This window comes from Macaca fascicularis, chromosome X (assembly GCF_037993035.2).
Source record: "Macaca fascicularis isolate 582-1 chromosome X, T2T-MFA8v1.1".
Taxonomy (NCBI): Eukaryota; Metazoa; Chordata; class Mammalia; order Primates; family Cercopithecidae; genus Macaca; species Macaca fascicularis.
Genome location: NC_088395.1, coordinates 121,510,813 through 121,535,854, shown reverse-complemented (window position 1 = coordinate 121,535,854; position 25,042 = coordinate 121,510,813). Strand labels below are relative to the sequence as shown.

At 35.8% G+C, this 25,042-nt stretch overlaps 1 protein-coding gene across 4 annotated transcripts in view; it reads left to right on the top strand.

The window, feature by feature from the left end:
• LRCH2 (leucine rich repeats and calponin homology domain containing 2) overlaps window positions 1-25,042 on the top strand; it is a 129,727-nt gene that overhangs the window by 57,840 nt on the left and 46,845 nt on the right. For all 4 annotated transcript variants that reach the window (XM_045384520.2, XM_045384519.2, XM_065538594.2 and 1 more), the window contains exons 6-11: window positions 6,631-6,764; window positions 10,704-10,791; window positions 11,090-11,201; window positions 11,387-11,484; window positions 11,579-11,637; window positions 13,266-13,373. In XM_045384520.2, the coding sequence (XP_045240455.2) occupies window positions 6,631-6,764; window positions 10,704-10,791; window positions 11,090-11,201; window positions 11,387-11,484; window positions 11,579-11,637; window positions 13,266-13,373 (599 nt within the window). The remainder of the gene's footprint in view (window positions 1-6,630; window positions 6,765-10,703; window positions 10,792-11,089; window positions 11,202-11,386; window positions 11,485-11,578; window positions 11,638-13,265; window positions 13,374-25,042) is intronic.

The following is a 25,042-nucleotide window of genomic DNA, read 5'->3' as shown; positions in this document are numbered from 1 at the left end:
CTGTCTAAAAAAAAAAAAAAAAAAAAAAAAAAAAAAAAAAAAAAGTAGAAAGAAAATGAACAGACAGCCAAGGATCATTAGATATTGCAAGAATAATCTCTAACATGAAACACAGAGACCAAAACACCAAAGGCTTACATTGAAACAAAAGGGAGCACATTTATTTATTTTTTTGTGTGGATATCAAGAAATATTTGTAAACCATATATCTGATAAGGGGTTAATAGCCAAAATATATAAGGAATTCATTTAACTCAATAGCAAAAAAAAAAAAAAAAAAAAAAATTGAAAAATAGGCAAAGGACTTGAATAGACATTTTTTCAAAGAAGACATACAAATGGCCAACAGCTCTATGAAAAGATGTTCAGCATTCCTAATCATTGGGGAAATGTAAATCAAAACCACAATGAGGTATCACTTCACACTTGTTAGGATGCCTGTTATCAAAAAGAAAAGATAACCAATGCTGGCAAGGATATGGAGAAAAGGGAACCGTTGTGCACTATTGGTGGGAATGTAAAGTGGTATAGCCATTATGGAAAACAGTATAGTGCTTCCTCAAAAAATGAAAAATAGAACTACCATACAATATTGCAATCCTACCTCTGGGTATACATCTGTAAGAGATAGAAAAATTAATCAAACTTTTTCTATTCTGACTATCAATACAGAATACTTCACTTCTGGTCAAAAATATGTGGAGATTTCTTCACTTCTCCAGCAGACACTGACTGGGTGTCCTGTAATTCGATTCCATTCTAACACTACCTGGAGTTAACATCAGATCCCACAGGTTAAGAGCTCAGTCCCACAGACTACTCACCTATACTTCTGACTGACCAGCTATAAGTTAAGGTTCCCATGACCCCCTCCTCAGATTCAATTAATTTACTAGAGTGGTTCACAGAACTCAGCGAAACACTTTACTTACTATTGCTAATGTATTACAAAGGATACAAATGAATAGCCGGATGGAAGAGATGGATAGTACAAGGCATATGAGAAGGGGTGCTAACTGAAGGGGTGGAGAAGGGATGATCCCTTTCCTCCCCATCATAAGGGTCATGGCTGATACCCCTATAACAAAAAACAAGTAAACAAGATAAAAGGATAACAAATTTATTTGATCATAGTTTTACGTGATACTGGAGCCTTCAGACTAAGGACCCAAGGATATAGAGAAAGTTAGCTGACTTTATGCTTAGATTCACTTGAGACTGGGACAGCAGTGTAGAAATATGATTGGACAAAAAAAGAGTATGAGCTAATGGTAATAGATGGAGTGGGAAGACCTAGCAAGGCCTTTTCTTGGTGTCTCTGTTGTAGCGTTTGTTCCTCCTGGGTATAGGGCAATACTCCTCTAGAATGAGGGTTTTAATTTCATTATGGCCAGTGGTTACACAGAAAGGTAGGGGAAGGGTAGATTGGGCTTCATGGCTGGCTTTGGAAAAAAGGGGTTCTAGTGCCTATGACTGGCCTTGGGGAAGAGAAATTCTTGTTTCCATGACTTGCCTGTAGTGAGAATGAGGAGGTGAGATACAGGGGAGGGGCATCTGGAGGTCAGAGAAAAACTTTGCCTCTGAGACTGCTTCTGAGGCTTTCATTTTGGGGTATCATTTTCTGAGTCTCAGTGAAGCTTTCGTGCCCTCTTCGGACACACCACCTTCTAGGCACCTCCACGTGTTTAGCAATTTGTAAGCTTTCCGAACCCTGTCCTTTTGGTTTTTGTGGAGGCTTCATTGCGGAGGCATGATTGGTTACATCATTGGCCATTCGTGATCATCTCAACTTTCAGCCCTTCTCTGGTTCCTGGAGGTGAGGGAGGTAGGATTGAAAGTTTCAACCCTCTAATCCCATGGTTGGTTTTCCTGGCAATCAGGCCCCTATCCTGTGGCTATCCAGGAGCTCCCAGCCACCAGTCATTCATTGGCATACAAAAGGATACTTCCCACTTAAGAGATCATGTAAGATTTTTAGGAGCTGTGTATAGGACATGTGAGCAAGACTAAGTATACATTCCTTACACATTACAATATCCGAAGGAAATGAAATCAGGATCTTAAAGAAATAATCTGCACTCCCATGTTCATTGCAACATTATTCACTATAGTCAACCTGTATGTCCGTCAACAGATGAATGGATAAAGAAAATACAGTGTGTGTGTGTGGGGAGGGGGGGGTGTTTGTGTGTAATGGAATACTATTCAGCCTTAGAAAAAGAAGGAAATCCTGTCATTTGCAACAGCATGGATGAAACTTAAGGACATTATACTAATTGAAATAAGCCCGACACAGAAAGATAAAGCTGTGTGATCTCACGTATATGTGGAATCTTAAAAAAAAAAAAAAAAAAAAAAAGTTGAACTCAGTGACAGAGAGTAGAATGGTGGTTACCAGGGACTGGGGTATGTGGATAAAAGGGAGATTTTAAATGGTATCATCCTTCAGTTATAAGATGAATAAGTACTGGGGACCTAATATATAGCATGCTGATAATAGTTAATAATATTGTATTTACTTGAAATTTGTTGAGAGTTGAACTGAAGTGTTCTCACTACACACACAAACAAGGTAATTACATGAGGTAATGGGCATGTGTTAATTAGCTTGACTGTGGTATTCATTTCACTATGTATAATACAGTTGATCCTTGAACAACATGAGGGTTAGGGGCACCGATCCCTGCATACTGTAAAAAATCTTTGTATAACTTTGGAATTGCAGAAAATTTAGCTGCTAATAGCCTACTGTTGACTAGAAGCCTTATCAACAACATAAACAGTTGACTAACACATATTTTATATGTTATATGTTATTTACTGTATTCTTACAATCAAGTAAGCTAGAGAAAAGAAAATGTTATCAAGAAAATCATAAGGAAGAGAAAATATATTTACCATTCACTAAGTGAAAGTTGATCATCATAAAGATCTTCATCCCCGTGGTCTTCACGTTGAACAGGGCTGAAGAGGAGGAAATGGAGGGGTTGGTCTAGCTGTCTGAGGAGTGGCAGAGGTGGAAGAAAATCCATGTATAATGGACCTCCACAGTTCAAACCTGTGTTGTTCAAGGGTCAACTGTATATTAAAGCATCATGTTGTACACCTTAAATGTGGGAGTTCAGTCAGGGTGGTGGGAAAAATTATAGAGGAAAAATTACGAAGATAGTTATAGGAAATAGACACAAACCTTGGAAGGCTGGAGGGTTGCATAGCTTCAGTAAAAGATTTAGCTGAAGTCAACCTAATCCTCTTACCTTGAGTTAATAGCTTAAAGTAGGTACAAAGGAATGTAAGGGAGTTTATCTAAATAGCTTGTTTACTCATGTGGCCCTAAGCCCAACTTTTATCACCTGCAGGTGCATGATTGCTCTCTACTCGAGGGGTGGGCAATGTTAATTACCCTCTAGTGATGTTTACTTGAGACCTTTGTCACTTAATCTGTACTAAATAAATGTGAACTTCACCAGCTTATCGAGGCAGATGCTGCAGACTGAGGCAGCAGAGCCCCTTAACTAGAATGACAGGCAAAATATCTGTGTCAATTTACGTCTTTCATCCGTCGTTGGGTCAGGGTCAGCGGGACGGACCTGGCACTTAAATATAAAAAAATTTTATTTGTAACTTATACTTTAATAAAGCTTGAAGAAAAAATAAAGAGGAAAAATGGAGCATATTCATAGGAGTGCTAATCAGCATGGCTTTCTAGCAGCAGTTGTGGAAACTGGCAGATGTTGGAATGATACCTTCGAGGACTAAGGGAGTATTTCTAACATTCTACACTCAAACTGTCATCAAATATGAGATAGAAAAAGGTTTCAAACATGCAGGGTCTTGGAAATTTTTACTCCCATGTACCCTTTCTTAGGATGCTAGCAGAGGGTGTACTATACCAAAGTGAGGGAGTAAACTAAAAAAGGAATTCTTCATGTCTGAGATTGACAGATATGCACAGGCCTAGTAAGCAGCCAGTCAGTAGTTTGGAGTACAGGAGTTGTCTCCAAAAAAAAAAAAAAAGAAAAAAAAAAAAGAAAGTAAGAGATGACTTGATAGGTTTGTCCACATGGAGAGATGTTTTATAGTTCTGTCAGAGTCAAGAAGGAATTTATAATAGGCATATAGAAAATTTTTCAAAAGAAAAAAATGGGGGCCATTAATTACTTTAGGAAAAACAAAAACTTATAGGAGAAAGGAAATACAATCATATTACTCTGTGGAGTTTATCTGTGAATATTTTCTTGGTCATAATGTAAATACTGGATTTTGATTTAGTGGAAAATTGTGACATAGCTATAATAGCAGAGATTTATATAGTATTTACTGTGTTTTAGACACTATTGAAAATGCTTTACATATATTAACTCATTTAATTCTTACATTAACCCTGTAAAACAAGTACTGTCATTATCCGCATTTTACATATAAGGAAACAGAGGCGTAGAAGTTAAATGACTTGTTCAAAGTCACATTGCTAACATGGGTTAGAGCCAGGATTCAACCTAAGGCAGTGTGACTCTGGAGTCCATGCTCTTTAACCACTATGTTATGCTTCTGAACACAGAAGTGTGTTTATGTGAATTGATAGGAAGCGGGGAGGCTGGGACGGTGGTGGTGATGTGGGTAATGTAAGAAATCCAAGCCCTCATCTTCCTTAGTGAGACTCCAATAAATCTACCGTTGAAAAATTTAAAGCAAATAGCAGTAGAAGCATGTTATTTATAAATATGAGGGCAAATAGCAGAAATTCAGCAAAAGGAGTTTAAAGTGGGAATTTGGTCTTAGAGATTGAATGAAGTAGAATGGGCCGGGCACGGTGGTTCATGCCTGTAATCCCAGCACTTTGGAAGGCCGAGGTGGGAGGATCCCTTGAACCCAGGAATTTGAGAACAGCCTGGGCAACAACATAGTGGAACCCTGCCTCTGCAAAATATAAAAAAGATTAGCCGGGTATGGTGACGCATGCCTGTAATTTCATCCCAGCTAATCTGGGAGGATCACTTGCAGGATGTCGAGGGTGCAGTGAGCCATGTTTGTGCCACTGCACTCCAGCCTGGGTGACAGAGTGAGATACTGTTTTCCAAAAAAAAAAAGAAGTAAAATTGAGGATTATGTCTTGTCAGCTTTGTAATCATTTTTAAATTTAAAAACTGTATGTGAAGTACTATGATAAAAAGTTAAAATTTACAAAAGAGAGTGATTTACCAGCACTTTGTTTGATAATTAAGATAAATTTTTGTGGCCGGGCGCGGTGACTCAAGCCTGTAATCCCAGCACTTTGGGAGGCCAAGACGGGCAGATCACAGGGTCAGGAGATCGAGACCATCCTGGCTAACAAGGTGAAACCCCGTCTCTACTAAAAAATACAAGAAACTAGCCGGGCGAGGTAGCGGGCGCCTGTAGTCCCAGCTACTCGGGAGGCTGAGGCAGGAGAATGGCGTAAACCCGGGAGGTGGAGCTTGCAGTGAGCTGAGATCCGGCCACTGCACCCCAGCCTGGGTGACAGAGCAAGACTCCGTCTCAAAAAAAAAAAAAAAAGATAAATTTTTGTTTAGTTTGGACATAGAATACTACCTCACACATTTTAATTTTAGCACATTTTAGTTGATAATATTTAATATTAATAATTTATAATTAATAGAAAATTAATATTTAGCACGTTTAATTGGCAATTGATATATTTCTATTCTAATAGCTCAAAAGTTTTAATTTTCCTTTTAAATGAAATTTTTCAGTTGTCACGTCAGACCTAGTATCTGTTAGAATTATCTAGGAAACATTCTTCCTTTTAACCTGGAATGATAATTACTTTTTAATGTTTTTGTCTTACTGTTTTCTTTGCTGATTTTTTTGCATGTGAGATAAGCTTATGTGAGCCCATAAAATGTTACATTTTTATTAGAATTTTGAGAAATATTTATTTGATGTCACTTAGTGACTGTAATTAACCTTGGTAAAGCTGACTTACAGTTTTCTTACCTCTCATTTTCTATTGTTTTTATACAGAATATCTTTGTTCAAATAATATTTTATTCCTCATTTTTCATTTTCTCTATGGCCAACGAAAGTAATTTCTCAGTATATTATTCTAGTTGAATTGACCAGTGTTTTCTTTTATTATTTTAATCTCACCAGCCTAATATCGTACCTTTCAACAAATTCGTTTTTCCTATATTTATATTTTTTATGTTAGCATTTTCCAGTATTTATGCCAAACATCTTAGTGGTTCTGACGAGATTACTTTAAAGAATTGCATAGATTATTTGTTCTTTTCTTACCTTTCCAACGAATATATATTTTTCATTTTTTCGAATAAAGGCCACTTTTATGAGTTGTAAACCTTATATTGTTTAATAGTTTGTACATTCTGCTTTTAACAAGAAAATTCCAGTGAAATAGAGAACAATTAAGTCTTTTCAATAAGAACAGAGATGGCAATAGAATTTTAGTTAGTATCAGTGTTGTCAGATTTTTCCACCTGGTGTCAGAAGTACAAATTATTTAAATATGCAAAGTATCAATCAAGATCGTGATGTCTCAGTGTAATTTGAGACTATTCAATGGTTTAAAATGATAGATGTCATTTATATTTGGAACTATATAATTAAATCTCCTTTCTTTTTTATTGACAGATATGTTTAAAGGGTAAGGTGCATATATTTAAGTACTTAAATATTCAAGCATGTTGCAGAATGGATAAGAAACCAGATTCCCTGGATCTTCCATCATTGAGTAAACGAATGCCCTCCCAGCTTCTCACAGACAGGTAATGTAACATTCTTACAGTTTCATTTGATGATTGCTGTCTTCCCTTTTTATAAAATATACTTATTAATCTTGAGTGTTCTGAATATATTTAGGCTCATTGGTCCAGCACTAAAATCAATAATTGACTGAAGCTACATATCACCATCATAGAATGAAGTTCTAGGATACTAGAATATTTTTGACATATTCTCAATTATTAACATTTTAGTAGTAAAAATGTAAATGTTTGACATTATAGTACAGAAACACTAATTTCTCAGCATATGACAACTATTAATTTACTTTTGTAATCACTGTATTGTACATTTGCAACAACAGGTAGAATTTGACTTTGAACTAAGGTTGGTGGAAGAGCAAGACATTTGAGGAATACCTTTTCCCTTTCATCATAGTCTTTATGTCTGCATCAAAGATGATATATCATAATGATATATAATGGTATATCATATTTGATGAACATCTTTGATGTTGTTTATGATTTCAGTGTTTTGCTCCTCATGAGATTTTGAGATGGTAGATGGAACATTCTGTTTTTAATTCATCCTTTCAAGATGTAAATTGGTCTGAAAGATTTTATGAAAGTATAAATCCATGTAATAGTTTAGAAAATAACCTAGAATGGGGTGAGACTACCAAAAGCTAGACCATGCTTTTGCCTAAAATATTTAAAGATTTGTCATTGCATATATGATAAATTTTATATTGCTTTGAATGGCAATATAGTAAGTACTGTTGTTAACAGCACAAGTTCGTGAATTCCCAAATGGGACTTTTACTTGAATATTTTTATTTTGCAAGTAGAATTAAGTATCTAACATTAGATTTCGTTCTTAAAGATTATTGTGTTTAATATTGTGAACATTATTAGACCAAACAAGGCTCCAAAAATTGCAATGAAGACATTCTAATCTCTATTAATCTGCTTTATATTTATTTTAACATGAATTTACTTTTAGTAATGGCATTTACTGTTTTAGTCATTTATTTTTGCAAATATCAGTTGAATGCCTACTGGTAGATTCAGGTATGTTTTGTTGAATGTCATACATATTGGTCTTGGCACTCATGGTGCTCACAATGTAGTGGAGCAGGAGTCAGTGAATAAACAAAGCAAGGAAATACACACACATATAAAATTTCAAATTGTATTCAGTGCTATGAAGGAATGTATTTGAAATTCCAAGAATGTGGTCAGGGAATGAATAAAAGCCAGCTCTGTGAAGAGCAAAGTAAGAGCATCTTAGGCAGAAAGAATGACATTGCCATGGCCTTAAGTTAGGAAGGAACTTTGTGTGTTCAAACAGCTGAAAGGAGACCAGCGTGGTTGGAGCAGAGTAGCTGAAGGGGAACGTGGTACAAGTTGATTTTAGAGAGGTACTCAGAGCTCAAGTCATGTGGATTCTTTGTAGGATGTGGTAAGAAGTTTGAATTTTACTTAAAGTACAGTGGGAAGTCATTGGACAGTTTTAAGTGGGAGAATAACATGATTTGACTCATTTTTGTTTTAAAAAAACTATTTTGGCTTATAGGAGAATAGATTGGAAGCAAGCAAAAATAGAAGCACAGGGACTAGTTGGATTGTTGTAGTACTGCCAAGAGATCAGAGGGGTCTAGAATAAAGTGATTGCAATAGAGATGAAAAGAAATGACAGAATTAAGATATATTTTGGAGAGATTCTCTAGCAGGACCATCCAAAAAAAATATAATGTGAGCCACATATATAATTTTTAATTTTTTTGTTATCCATTTTGAAAAAAGTAAAAAGAAATACATGTTATTTGAGTATATCCAAAATATTATCATTTCAACATGTAATTAATGTGAAAACTTGGTGAGATATTTTACATGCTTATTTAATATTAAATCTTTGAAATCTAGTATGTAGTTTACGTGTATAGTGTGTCTCAATTTGGAATGGCCGTATATGACTACTGGCTACTTACTGTATTGGACAGTGCAGGTCTATAGAGTGGGTTGTCAGTTGTATTAATTTCTCACTCACAGCTGGTATTGAACTACTTAGAAAATTCTTGTATGTGCTTTCCACTTTCATACTTAGACACTTGGCTGTATGGTTCTTACTACCTAGAATGCCCTTCCATGCCTTGTCTGTTTTGTAAACTCTTTATTATACATAGATAGGCACTACAGTAGTTACATATAATAACTTTTGGAGTCAGACATAATATGGCTTTGAAGCCCATTTATGACTCTTAATAACTGTATGTCCTTGTGTATTAATGTCTGTGGTCCTCAGTTTTCCAAATAATTACACAGGTGCAGTCAGGATTAAATGAAGAAATGTATGTAGAGTACTTAGTACAATGTCTTACCCATAATATTTCCTCAACAAGTAGCTTATTATCATCATTGTCATTTACTACAAATCCACGAATGTATTTTGTGCAGTGCAGTCAGATGAATTTTGGCTCTAATCGTGGTTTAACCACTTAATTTCTCTGTGGCCTTGTGTAAGTTATTTGACTTCTCTGAGCCTGTTTCCTTATTTAAATGTTAACCATTCCCACTTCTACAGTTGTGAGAATTAAATGTGTACCTAACAATTAGTTCAATAAATGATAAACAGTAAATGTTGTAATTTTTCCCCTTGGGACGTTAACTTTTGTAAGCTTTATTATTTTTCTTTGTGAAAAGAAATAATAATTATAACTTCAAGACCATAAGAATTATGTCTAAAATATGAGATGCATCTAGCACAGTACATAACACAGTGTAGACACTCAATGAATGCTAACAGTTATCGCCTCTTCATCCTCAAGACTGAGCTCAAATGCCACATTCTTGAGTGACACTTTTCCTAACTTTACCGAAGAGAATTAGTTGACCTTTTTTTCTCATAGCACTTTGTATTTACCTTTGTCATAGTCTTCAAAACATTTGAACACATTCATTTTTCCTCTGGGCTGAGAGCTAGCTCTTTGGAGGCAAATTTTAAAAACATATTTTCTCTTAAACATTCAACATAGTACTTGATACTTGGTAGGTGCTTCCCTAAATGTGTTCATATACTTCTGAAAAGTATAAAAATCAGGTTTTTTTGTGTTTTGTTTTGTTTTGTTTTAGCATGAAACTGGTTTTAGGAGAGGAATTATAACATAGTGATTATGACCAGGGACTTTGGTGCTAGATAATTGAGGGATCAAATTTGGACTGCTGGCTGCAAGTTGCATATCCTTGGATAAATTGCTTAATCCCTTCCAGTCTAAGTTTTCTCATATATGAAATGAGAAAACACCATCAATTTGCTACAGTTTTTCACAGTAAATATGTAACGTATTGCCTTTTAAACATTTAGCACAGTTCCTCATACATAATAAGTGATCATTGTAGACTGTGTGGTAAAATTGCAAATTAAGTCAAAAATACTTTGCTTCCTGGGTGGCATATTTTGTAAATCAGAAATTTGCAAGGACAAATTGAATTTGAAAGTATTGAATTGCATATTCAATAGTTTGTAGCCTTCATTTTTGCATCCTCTCTTAAGTATTAGATGGGCATTATTTATATAAATAAAACATATTTTTAGAGCCAATGAAGAGTAAACCATATAAATTGAAGTTAAAAAATGTTTCGAAGCTCTGTGATGAAATTTGACAAACCAATGGGAAAAAACAGGTCTTTTATCATGATAATGTTCTAACAAGGCAGCCTGATTTTCTGAATCTCTGAAGAGAAATAATAGGTTATTGTTGACAGTTGACATTGTAGAGTACACGAAGGGAACAATATTGCATGAATGGCATGAATAAAATGTTTTGTAGGAAGAGTTCTGATATTTTTCTCCTCATGTCCTAATTAAGGATCTTAGACATCAAAAGTATATATTCTGTATTATCTAGGGAAATTTTAGGTCAAGTGTGCATTATCTATTTAAGAAGAAAACCCTAACTGCTCTTAGGATTTCTATTTCCATAGTATGGAAGATTTTTATCCAAATAAAAATCATGGTCCTGACTCTGGAATTGGAAGTGATAATGGAGAGAAACGATTATCCACAACAGAAGTGAGTATTTTCTATTGCGATCTATTCTGTTTTACAATTTTATTAGAGCATTGAAATAGAGACCCTTGTGCATACTTGAGTTTATTTTGCTTGAAAATATGATCATTATATTTTATGACTAAAACTGAAAAAAGGCATGCTGATTTTTAACGCTGAGCAGTAAACCTTATGTTAATTTTGGGTTTGAAAACTGGAGATGTAAAGCAGACATTCTGTAATTCATATGTAAAATTGAAGCAACATATCCATATCATAAGTTTAAAATGCCTCATTTGTACTTTTTGCTTATTCCTTTTAGCCATCAGATGATGACACAGTCAGCCTTCATTCTCAAGTCTCAGAATCAAATAGAGAGCAGACATCAAGAAATGACAGTCACATAATAGGAAGTAAGACTGATTCTCAGAAAGGTAATTCATATGGTACCTGCTATTTTTGTTTCACGTACATAGCCCACATTAAAAATGGGATTTGAAAAATTATATTGTCTTTAGCCAACTCTTATATTGAGAAAATACACATTTTTCTAAGGACAACAGTGTCAAGTATACAGTTTACTATGTACATTTTCTAATAAATATTAATCTGTACCTAGACCAGGAGGTATATGATTTTGTTGACCCCAACACAGAAGATGTAGCAGTTTCTGAACAGGGAGATGCACATATTGGATCATTTGTATCTTTCTTTAAGGTAAATAAAACTTTGAACAAATATTAATAACATGTTCTCTTGATCTCATGAAAGTGGACTGTACAATTTAAAATGTAACTTTCTTTTATGTAAGGGAAAAGAAAAATGTTCTGAAAAATCTCAGAAAAATGAAGAATTAGGAGATGAAAAAAGGTAAGCACGTATGAAAATGAAATGTTACTTATAAGCACTTGAGCCATTCATTAGATATTCCTACTTGAAAGAGTACCTGAATAAAATATATTTTTTGTTCACTTACCTCTTATGTTTAGATAGTTAATTTATAAATACTTCACATCTATCTGTATTCCTCAATTAAACACAAAATTATAGTAAGCGTTTGAGTGTAGGATATGCACTATTTTTCCTCCTGAAGTGTAATGATGACTTCTATTATTATTATTGAGGAGGACTGTACCATCATATACATTGCTTCATTTGAGCTATTTAACAACCCTCTGAAATAGATTGACATCACTTTACCAATTAAGACACTGAAACTAGGAGTTTTAAATGTCTGGAACTCAGATGTACTGTCTCTTGTTCTACTATACTTTCCATTTGGTCAGGCTGGTTATGACTTTTAAGGGTACTTATGTCCAGATTTTATTAAAATAATTGTGCTTTGGATCTTTTCTGAACCATTCATCTTATGAAATGATGGAATATGACCTACCACATTTTTTCAGTTACTCCTTCAGGTTGCTTTATAGCTGCAGAAAGGAAAGAAGGAACATTTGGTGAATACCTACCATGTACCAGGATTGGTGCTATGTGCTTTCCCTTCTTTCTCATTTTATCTTCATTAAAATGCTGCAGGGTAGATATTGACCTCATTTTTTCAGGTGAGGAAGGTGAAGTTCAAAGACTCTTAAGTTTTATGCCTAAAATCACTTAACTAGTGTCCACTAGTACCTAGAGTATGAACGTAGCTCTCTTTGATTTTTAAACTTTTCTCTTTTCTCTACATTATGCTTCCTCCAAATGACTTTGTCAGATTTTAAAGCAGTTATTAGTTAATCATCTCTGATGTCCTGTAAGGAGGTACATTGCTTTGTCTTGAACTCTTTAGATTTCATTCTTTTACTTTGTCACCTCATCTAATGAGGCCAGTTGCTTAAACTTGAGAGTCACCTGTAGCATGTATGATGTAAAGTCACAAAGATTCATGGTTTGATACTGTTTTTAAAGTGAAATCCCTTAAGATAAAATGACTAGAGTTTGAATAACTATTTTAAATTTTTTTGTTCTCTTTTATAAAAATGACATATTAGTATCTTCAGGCAAATTTGCCAATGTTATTTGAACCTATTTTGGATTTTCTTTATTTAGACATTTTATATACAGATTTAAAAAATCAAAATCAATAAACTGATAAAAACAGGATGGTTCAATTAAATGACAAAATTTTACAACATTTTAAATTTATGTATTAAGACAGGCCATATAGAACTTTGCAGTCCTTTTTATACTCAAGGCTGGAAAATATACATTTTTAGATTACTATGACCATTACACGTTTCAGAAATTTAAAAAATGGTTATATACTTTGCTATTATTTGTTAGTCATTAATTATAGTAATACAGCCAGTATGCTACATTTCATAATGAGTAGAGAACATAGATGTTTTCCTTATTTCTTATTTTAGTATTTTAAAAGGAGGACCTAGGATTTTAACTTTCACATGGTGTTAAAAACAAAAATGGTTTCTATTTCTGGAAGCTGGCATAAAATGTATCTGCCTTACTTTTTGGATAACCATGATTGTGTCACCTTTCAGACTTGAGAAAGAACAGTTACTGGCAGAGGAAGAGGATGATGATTTGAAGGAAGTAACTGATTTGAGGAAAATAGCTGCTCAGTTATTGCAGCAAGAACAGAAGAACAGGTATTCCTTTCAGTAATGAGATTTGAAATGGCAAATTTTATAATAATTAAATCTGATTATTTAAAGATTATCAAATGAAGTATATGAAGTTTTGAGTAAACAATAGTGCCCTCTTAAAATCTATCTCAAGGGACTAACTACAGATTGAGCATCCTTCATTCAAAAATCTGAAATCCGATCCCAAGCATTTCAAATAAGGGATACTCAACCTGTACTAAAAGGCAATAGGAAATACTTAGGACAGGAATATAAAATTACATTACAACTAACAGAATGTACTCATATATATGGTCACTATGTTTAATATTGCTTAGGTATTTCTTTTTTATTCCTGTGTGTGTGCTGAATCATAAAAACTGATTTATTTGTTGATATTAATTTTAGCTCACAGCAGCATTATTTACATTGTAAGCATTTTTTTTTCTAGGTACATGTCATGTATATAATGTGCTTTTTAAAACTCAGATTCCAAATAACTTAGGATATGTCTAAACTCCTTAGAATGGAGTTGAATTTTACAAGAGTGGATTAAATCAGTATGATGATTTGAGGGTCACTAGCTCACTTTGGTCTGTTTCTTGGTCAAAGACCATTTTCCCCATCTTTTGGTTAGACTTTCTTCAAATCATGTTGTTGGCAATGAGAAGACACTGTGTGAATGAGAATAAAATCAAGACAAGTCCACTTCTAATGCAGAAAAAGTTACATATGCTGCTCAGGGTCGGCTGTTATTGCCATCTTCATGTACTGAGAGGAATACATTTATAGTTTTGAAATGAGAAAGATCTGAGTGGTTTTTTTGTTTGTTTGTTTTGGGAAAAGAGAATAATTTTGGTGCATTTAACATGGATAAGTAAAAAGCATTTTATTTCATTTATTCAAAATAATAAATGTTTATGGTTAATATGACCATGTTTTGGGAAGTTTCAAATTTAAATATACTGGCATTTGTTTAAATGTACATTGAAAAATACAACTAAAGCTTATCAAATGACAAATATATGGTTTCTAGGGGCAACTTTTTAGGGGCAATCTGTATAATAGCTAATAAGCTAAATAGCCTAAGTATCTTTTTTGCACAGCTGCTACATTTATAGATATACAAAATCATACTAGAAAATCACCAACCTGGGGGGCGCCCAAGATGGCCAAATAGGAACAGCTTCAGCCTCCAGCTCCCAGCGTGAGCGACACAGAAGACGGGTGACTTCTGCATTTTCAACTGAGGTACCGGGTTCATCTCACTGGGGCGTGTCGGACAGTCGATGCTGGTCTGCGGGTGCAGACCTACCAGTGAGAGCTGAAGCAGGGCGAGGCATCACCTCACCTGGGAAGTGCAAGGGGGAAGGGAATTCCTTTTCCTAGCCAAGGGAAATTGAGACACACGACACCTGGAAAATCGGGTAACTCCCACCCTAATACTGCACTTTACCAAGGGTCTTAGCAAACGGCACATCAGGAAATTATATCCCACACCTGGCCCGGAGGGTCCCACACCCATGGAGCCTCCCTCATTGCTAGCACAGCAGTCTGAGATCTAACTGCAAGGAGGCAGCGAGGCTGGGGGAGGGGCACCCGCCATTGCTAAGGCTTAAGTAGCTAAACAAAGCCACTGGGTAGCTCAAATTGGGCACCGCAGCTCAAGGAGGTTTGCCTGCCTCTGCAGACTCCACATCTGGGGACAGGGCATAGTTAAACAAAAAGCAGGAGAAACCTCTGCAGATGTAAAAGTCCCTATCTGATAGCTTTGAAGAGAGCAGTGGTTCTCCCAGCACGGAGGTCGAGATCTGAGAATGGACAGACTGCCTGCTCAAGTGGGTCACTGACTCCTGAGTAGCCTAACTGGGAGACATCCCGCAGTAGGGGCAGACCCTACCTCACACCTCACACGGCTGGGTACACCCCTGAGACGAAGCTTCCAGAGCAAGAATCAGACAACAACACTCACTGTTCAGCAATATTCTATCTTCTGCAGCCTCCGCTGCTGATACCCAGGCAAACAGGGTCTGGAGTAGACCTCAAGCAAACTCCAACAGACCTGCAGCTGAGGGTCCTGATTGTTAGAAGGAAAACTAACAAACAGAAAGGACACCCACACCAAAACCGCGTCAGTACGTCACCATCATCAAAGACCAAAGGCAGATAAAACCACAAAGATGGGGAAAAAGCAGGGCAGAAAAGCTGGAAATTGAAAAAATCAGAGCACATCTCCCCCTCCAAAGGAACGCAGCTCATCGCCAGCAATGGAACAAAGCTGGACTGAGAATGACTTTGATGAGTTGAGAGAAGAAGGCTTGAGTCGATCAAACTTCTCAGAGCTAAAGGAGGAACTACGTAATCAGCGCAAATAAACTAAAAACCTTGAAAAAAGAGTGGATGAATGGATAACTAGAATAATCAATGCAGAGAATACCTTAAAAGAACTGATAGAGATGAAAACCATGACACGAGAACTACGCGACAAATACACAAGCTTCAGTAACCTACTCGATCAACTGGAAGAAAGAGTATCAGTGATTGAAGATCAAGTGAATGAAGTGAGAAGAGAAGTGTAGAGAAAAAAGAGTAAAAAGAAATGAACAAAGCCTCCAAGAAATGTGGGATTATGTGAAAAGACCAAATCTACGTCTGATTTGAGTGCCTGAAAGTGAGGGGGAAAATGGAACCAAGTTGGAAAACACTCTGCAGAATATCATCCAGGAGAACTTCCCCAACCTAGTAAGGCAGGCCAACATTCAAATTCAGGAAATACAGAGAACACCACAAAGATACTCCTCGAGAAGAGCAACTCCAATGGTCTTCAACATAATGGTCAGATTCAACAAAGTTGAAATGAAGGAAAAAATGTTAAGGGCAGCCAGAGAGAAAGGTCGGGTTACCCACAAAGGGAAGCCCATCAGACTAACAGCAGATCTCTCAGCAGAAACTCTCCAAGCCAGAAGAGAGTGGGGGCCAATATTCAACATTCTTAAAGAAAAGAATTTTAAACCCAGAATTTCATATCTAGCCAAACTAAGTTTCATAAGTGAAGGAGAAATAAAATCCTTTACAGACAAGCAAATGCTTAGAGATTTTGTCACCACCAGGCCTGCCCTACAAGAGATCCTGAAGGAAGCACTAAACATGGAAAGGAACAACCGGTACCAGCCATTGCAAAAACATGCCAAAATGTAAAGTCCATCGATGCTGGGAAGAAACTGCATCAACTGATGAGCAAAATAACCAGCTAATATCATAATGACAGTATCAAGTTCACACAAAGCAATATTAACCTTAAATGTAAATGGACTAAATGCTCCAATTAAAAGACACAGACTGGCAAATTGGATAAAGAGTCAAGACCCATCAGTTTGCTTTATTCAGGAGACCCATCTCACATACAGAGACACACATAGGCTCAAAATAAAGGGATGGAGGAAGATCTACCAAGCAAATGGAGAACAAAAAAAAGCAGGGGTTGCAATCCTAGTCTCTGGTAAAACAGACTTCAAACCATCAAAGGTCAAAAGAGACAAAGAAGGCCATTACATAATGGGAAGGGGATCAATTCATCAGGAAGAGCTAACTATCCTAAATGTATATGCACCCAATACAAGAGCACCCAGATTCATAAAGCAAGTCCTTAGAGACTTACAAAGAGACTTAAACTCCCATACAATAATAATGGGAGACTTCAACACCCCACTGTCAACATTAGAGAGATCAACGAGAGAGAAAGTTAACAAGGATATCCAGGAATTGAACTCAACTCTTCACCAAGCAGACCTAATAGACATCTACAGAACTCTCCACCCCAAATAAACAGAATATACATTCTTCTCAGCACCACATCGCACTTATTCCAAAATTGACCACATAGTTGGAAGTAAAGCACTCCTCAGCAAATGTAAAAGAACAGAAATTATAACAAACTGTCTCTGAGACTGCAGTGCAATCAAATTAGAACTCAGGACTAAGAAACTCAATCAAAACCACTCAACTACATGGAAACTGAACAACCTGCTCCTGAATAACTACTGGGTACATAAAGAAATGAAGGCAGAAATAAAGATGTTCTTTGAAACCAATGAGAACAAAGATACAACATACCAGAATCTCTGGGACACATTTAAAGCAGTGTGTAGAGGGAAATTTATAGCACTAAATGCCCACAAGAGAAAGGAGGAAAGATCTAAAATTGACACCCTTACATCACAATTAAAAGAACTAGAGAAGCAAGAGCAAACACATTTAAAAGCTGGCAGAAGGCAAGAAATAACTAAGATCAGAGCAGAACTGAAGGAGATAGAAACACAAAAAACCCTCAAAAAAATCAATGAATCCAGGAGTTGGTTTTTTGAAAAGATCAACAAAATTGATAGACTGCTAGCAGGACTAATAATGAAGAAAAGAGAGAAGAATCAAATAGATGCAATAAAAAATGATAAAGGGGATATCACCACCGACCCCACAGAAATACAAACTACCATCAGAGAATACTATAAACACCTCTACGCAAATAAACAAGAAAACCTAGAAGAAATGGATAATTTCCTGGACACTTACACTCTCCCAAGACTAAACCAGAAAGAAGTTGAATCCCTGAATAGACCAATATCAGGCTCTGAAATTGAGGCAATAATTAATAGCCTACCAATGAAAAAAAGTCCAGGACCAGATGGATTCACAGCTGAATTCTACCAGAGGTACAAGGAGGAGCTGGTAACATTCTTTCTGAAACTATTCCAATCAATAGAAAAAGAGGGAATCCTCGCTAACTCATTTTATGAGGCCAACATCATCCTGATACTAAAGCCTGGCAGAGACACAACAAAAAAAGAGAATTTTAGACCAATATCCCTGATGAACATCAATGTAAAAATTCTCAATAAAATACTGGCAAACCAAATCCAGCAGCACATCAAAAAGCTTATCCACCATGATTAAGTGGGCTTCATCCCCGGAGTGCAAGGCTGGTTCAACATACGCAAATCAATAAACGTAATCCGGCATATAAGCAGAACCAAAGACAAAAACCACATGATTATCTCAATAGATGCAGAAAAGGCCTTTGACAAAATTCAACAGCCCTTCATGCTAAAAACTCTCAATAAACTAGGTATTGATGCAAGGTATCTCAAAATAATAAGAGCTATTTATGCCAAACCCCCAGCCAATATCATACTGAATGGGCAAAAACTGGAAGCATTCCCTTTGAAAACTGGCACAAGACAGGGATGCCCTCTCTCACCACTCCTATTCAACATAGTGTTGGAAGTTCTGGCTAGGGCAATCAGGCAAGAGAAAGAAATAAAGGGTATTCAGTTATGAAAAGAAGAAGTCAAATTGTCCTTGTTTGCAGATGACATGATTGTATATTTAGAAAACCCCATCATCTCAGCCCAAAATCTCCTTAAGCTGATAAACAACATCAACAAAGTCTCAGGATACAAAATCAATGTGCAAAAATCACAAGCATTCTTTTACACCAGTAACAGACAAACAGAGAGCCAAATCATGAATGAACTCCCATTCACAATTGCTTCAAAGAGAATAAAATACCTAGGAATCCAACTTACAAGGGATGTAAAGGACCTCTTCAAGGAGAACTACAAACCACTGCACAGTGAAATAAAAGAGGACACAAACAAATGGAAGAACATAACCATGCTCATGGATAGGAAGAATCAATATTGTGAAAATGGCCATACTGCCCAAGGTAATTTATAGATTCAATGCCATCCCCATCAAGCTACCAATGAGTTTCTTCACAGAATTGGAAAAAACTGCTTTAAAGTTCATATGGAACCAAAAAAGAGCCCACATTGCCAAGACAATCCTAAGCCAGAAGAAGAAAGCTGGAGGCCTCACGCTACTTCAAACTATACTACAAGGCTACAGTAACCAAAACAGCATGGTACTGGTACCATAACAGATATAGACCAATGGAACAGAACAGAGCCCTCAGAAATAATACCACACATCTACAGCCATCTGATCTTTGACAAACCTGACAAAAACCAGGAATGGTAAAGGATTCCCTATTTAATAATTGGTACTGGGAAAATTGGCTAGCCATAAGTAGAAAGCTGAAACTGGGTCCTTTCCTTACTCCTTATATGAAAGTTAATTCAAGATGGATTGGAGACTTAAATGTTAGACCTAAAACCATAAAAACCCTAGAAGAAAACCTAGGTAATACCATTCAAGACATAGGCATGGGCAAGGACTTCATGTCTAAAACACCAAAAGCAATGGCAACAAAAGCCAAAATTGACAAATGGGATCTAATTAAACTGAAGAGCTTCTGTACAGCAAAAGAAACTACCATCAGAGTGAACAGGCAACCTACAGAATGGGAGAAAATTTTTGCAATCTACTCATCTGACAAAGGGCTAATATCCAGAACCTACAAAAAACTCAAAGAAATTTAAAAGAAAAAAACAACCCCATCAAAAAGTGGGCAAAGGATATGAACAGACCCTTCTCAAAAGAAGACATTCATACAGCCAACAGACACATGAAAAAATGCTCATCATCACTCGCCATCAGAGCAATGCAAATCAAAACCACAATGAGATACCATCTCCCACCAGTTAGAATGGCAATCACTAAAAACTCAGGTAACAACAGGTGCTGGAGAGGATGTGGAGAAATAGGAACACTTTTACACTGTTGGTGGGACTGTAAACTAGTACAACCATTGTGGAAAACAGTGTGGTGATTCCTCAAGGATCTAGAACTAGAAATACCATTTGACCCAGCCATCCCATTACTGGGTATATACCCAAAGGATTATAAGTCATGCCGCTATAAAGACACATGCACATGTGTGTTTATTGCAGCACTCTTCACAATAGCAAAGACTTGGAATCAACCCAAATGTCCATCAGTGACAGACTGGATTAAGAAAATGTGGCACATATAATATTTTTGATTGACTGCTTGAAAATTAAATCAATACATTTAAAACTAGTAGGAGCCATTAGTTAGAAAATTATGTGTTCTCCCCAAAGAAAACTCCTGCTATTCTTCAAGATGTATGTAAAAGTAATTTCTGTCTTTTTCTGACTCTCTTCTTCATCATCCTTTTTAGATGTTAGTACATACTAATATAAGAGCTTTTTAGATTAAATATAAATATACAGTGACATTGTTGTAAGTATGTCTAATTTTTGCAGACATTAAAATATTTATAATATGATCATAAAGAGCACTATTTTTTTTCGATACAGAGCCTTGCTCTGTTGCCCATGCTGGAGTGCAGTGGCACAATCTTGGCTCACTGCAGCCTCTGCCTTCTGTGTTCAAGTCGTTCTCATGCCTCGGCCTCCCAAGTAGCTGGGATTACCGGTGTGTGCCACCACACCCGGCTATTTTTTTGTATTTTAGTAGAGACGGGGTTTCACCATGTTGGCTAGGCTGGTCTCAATCTCCTGGCCTTAAGGGTTGCACCCGCCTTGGCCTTCCAAAGTGCTGGGATTACAGGCTGAGCCACCAGGCTCGGCCAAAGAGCACATTTTACTTTTAAAATTTATAATGTATAGAGAATTTAAGATTCCCTAGCCAATTCTGTTAATGCCTGAACTTAAACTGGATCTCATAATTTTTTAATGCTAAATCTAGTATTTTTTCTATTAAATAATCTTTCTTCCTTCTACAATACGTTGCCGTTACTTAGATCTTTTTGATTTGGGGAATTAAAATTTTTTGTTTACTGTCACAATAGTTGAATTTGAATGAGACCAAAAATCTAAGTGTAATCCTATATGAAGATATATCCTACAGTGGATTTGGTATAATTTATACCTTCTCTGGTTGTGGATTTTCCTTTTCATGCTTTATTATTGTGTCTTATATTCCAAATATATTAGAGAAGGATCTGAAATGCTATTTAAAATTGTAGGCCAGGAGTTGTAACATCTCTTTTTAGGTTTTAAAATAATTATTGTACATTTTGTTTGTTTTTAGTCTTGATTAAAAATAATTTAACTGGATTAAGATTTCCCTCACCTACAGGGAAATATCATCCAGGACTGCTACTTTGACTGCATATTACTTAGCTGTTCCTTAACTTGCTACTAGTAGAAGTCAAATGCAGTGTTAGCTCTCAGCTAAATGAAGCCATGTATCTTCTCCCAAACTAGAGGTAATTAAAAAACAGCTTACATTGAGTTCAGTGATGATTTCCTTATGGCAGTTTTGCCACTTGCTTAGTTGATATATATTTTTTATTTTTTAATTAAAAAAAAATTTTTTTTGAGACAGAGTCTCACTCTGTTGCCCAGGCTGGAGTGCAGTGGTGTAATCTCAGCTCACCACAACCTCCACCTCCCGGGTTCAAGCAATTCTCCTGCCTCAGCCTCCCGAGTAGCTGGGACTACAGGCGTGTGCCACCATGCCTGGCTAATTTTTGTATTTTTAGTAGACACAGGGTTTCACTATGTTGGCCAGGCTGGTCTCGAACTGCTGATCTCATGATCTGCCCACCTCAGCCTCCCAAAGTTCTGGGATTACAGGAGTGAGCCACCACGCCTGGCAGTTCATATTATTTTTAAAAATGTCTTTGATTCTTTAAGAAACCTTATGCCAGTACTTGGTACATGAAACTATCCTAGGGGAGCAGCAAGAGGATATTGTACAGAATTAATACTCAAAAAGGGTGAGAAAAGAGATCAGCAAATAAACCATCAAATTGATAATTCATAAGGTTTTAAAGTCTGAAGCCTAGTTATTTAGAAGACTGCCCCCACTTTGATTAAGATGTGTTGATTAAGCTACTTTATGTTTATAGTTTATTGTTGATTTTTTTTTAATTGAAAAATAGTCTTTATCATCCCCTGTCAAAATATTGGATTATTATTTCTACTTGCGTCTGAGTGTATTGAAGTCACTCTGAATCAATGGCTTTAACTATATTTAAATAGCCATTCAGCAAGTTCTAATTTTACGTTCACTATTATTTTGGGAAATAAAAAAAAGTCTTGAAAAAAATCATTATCTTAAAAATAATGTTGTATGATGAATAAGTTCTAGGGATCTGCTGTACAACATTGTGCCTATAATTTACAATACTCTATTGTATACTTAAAAATTTGTTAAGAGAGTAGATCTCTTGTTAAATGTTCTTACCAAAACAAGATAAAATTGAAAAAAGGGAGCATGTTTTTTAGAACAAGAAAAATCAAGGAAGGAACTGAGAATAAAATGATACTATTAGAATATTCTTAATATTCACTTGATAATAAAGGAAATTCTGTTGAAAAACAAAGAAGTTGATATGTATTATAAATTATTGAGCCAGTTTTACAAATTTCCATGAGTCTTACTCATTTATATTAGTGTTAGAAAGGTGGCTACTGCTCTTTTTCTTATACTGATTTTCTTAAGGGGCTTAATAAGTCGACGTTTAGCTGGCTTCTGAAATTTTGTTTAGTTATCATTCTAAAGAAAGGATTAAAATATATGTGTGATTTTGCAATAAATAGCTTCATTTAACTGGTTCCCATTGCATGTTTGTTCCTGCTAACTTACACTGTAGTATTTTCTGTTGTGTCTTTCCTTTTAGTAATTATTTTATTTGCTTTTAGGTGTGTCTTGAGAGTTTTTCTTTATTGTGGAAAGATGAGCCTCTAATTACTATGTGATATAGCTAAATAACAAAAAGCAATTATGAAAAGTTATAATTAAAATGTAATTAAGGATCATGGAAAGCAAAACTAGGTTTGGGAAGTTTATAATTTTGTTTTAGAATTATAGAAATTATGGACATTACCTCTTTTATTATGATTTTTTCCTGATCATATGAACATTTCAATTTGAGGAGCATCATGTTAACCTCTAGCTTGTTATAACTAATTAGGTAGATCTCTGAGTCCTTGAAATCTATGCATTCTTTTGTTTCTGCTTCCTTTACAAATGACTACCCTGTGTCTCCAAAAACATCTTCCCCCATCTTTTGGTTTGGTTGATTTATGTGAAATGTGAATACAGACAGAGGCCTTTAAGTTGTAGAGCATCATTCAGTGATAAACTCTTCCAGAGGACCAGAGCAACAGGACACGCATCAAGGTATCTTGTGTGGAAGCCTTCAAGTATTATGGGGCCAGGTTGACATAGCTGAATTGTATAGTCTTTTACTTAAAATAAGTACTGGTAACTGGATTAGGGAAGTATGTTAATAGTCTAGATGTTTAATTAGAATAGATGTTTGTTTTGACTTTGGGTATCAGAGTAAAACACAAAATAATGTACATAGCAAAATTTTACATAGGTGAATTCTCAAGTACATAAAATATATTTTATGGGTAAGTGGATCTCAACTTTTTTTTCTGTTTCAGTATAACTCATACACAACCATAATCCCAACGCTAATGAATGTGTGGTGAGAAGGAATCAGAATTTACCATAGTGAAGGCCATTGTAGTTTGACTCCCCTGCCCCTGCAATAATTCTGCAATTTCCCCCAGGATGGTACTTACTGCTATCTCTTCTTAAAAAAAAAAAAAAAAATACTCTTTTAAAATATATTTTTCCTAATAGTTTTAGATATTTCATTACCTTAATTTTTCTGCATTTAAGAATTTAAGGTAGCCGGGCGTGGTGGCTCACGCCTGTAATCCCAGCACTTTGGGAGGCCGAGGCGGGCGGATCACAAGGTCAGGAGATCGAGACCACAGTGAAACCCCGTCTCTACTAAAAATACAAAAAATTAGCCGGGCGCGGTGGCGGGCGCCTGTAGTCCCAGCTACTCAGGAGGCTGAGGCAGGAGAATGGCGTGAACCCGGGAGGCGGAGCTTGCAGTGAGCCGAGATCGCGCCACTGCACTCCAGCCTGGGCGACAGAGCGAGACTCCCTCTCAAAAAAAAAAAAAAAAAAAAAAAGAATTTAAGGTAATTTTAATGCATGCCTGTACAAAGAAGAATGAATGTCCTTAATTCTGAAATTGTTTGGCCCAAGCTACACTGATTGGTGTATGATATTTGTCCTTTGCATCTCTATCACTTTTTCCTAGTGAGGTCCTACTAGATCCAAGCTGGTGAGGAATCCAGCATAATGGACTTTGCTTTCTTTATGCTAACCATATTTCTGTAATTACCAACTTATATTTAATTCATTATGTATTTTATTGGTCAATATATAGCTTTTATTTAAAATCCGTTTCTCTGTTCTTTTGGCAGTTGACATCTATAGATTTTATTTTGAATAAAAGGCAGAGATTTTACTTCTATGATATTAAATTTTAAAAGTGAAAATTATATTTATATATATAGTAACATTAAGAACTCAAGTATGGTTAGTTATGTTAAGGAGAGTTAGTAATTCATTACTTTTGACTTTGAGATTAATACTTAGAATTATGTAACATTATGTAGAAATAGTTCTCTCTTATAATGGTTCATCGTTTTCTTTTGTTTTAATGGTTTTATATAGTTATTAAAAGTTTAAGAAACTTGTGGGTTTTTTTTTAAAGAATTGAACTTGAGCACTGATTTTGCATTTAGAATTAGAATTTTTCATTTGGCAAAATAATTACGTATTACATCAACACATCTCATATCATTTGCTGTGCTGGAAAAAATAAATCAGTCATGATGGTACCTCTGTATCTCTTTATCTTCTGTCTCAGCCAAAAGTTAGATATGCAAAGGGCAAAAATAGCATGGCTAGAAGATAATCCAAACTTTGAG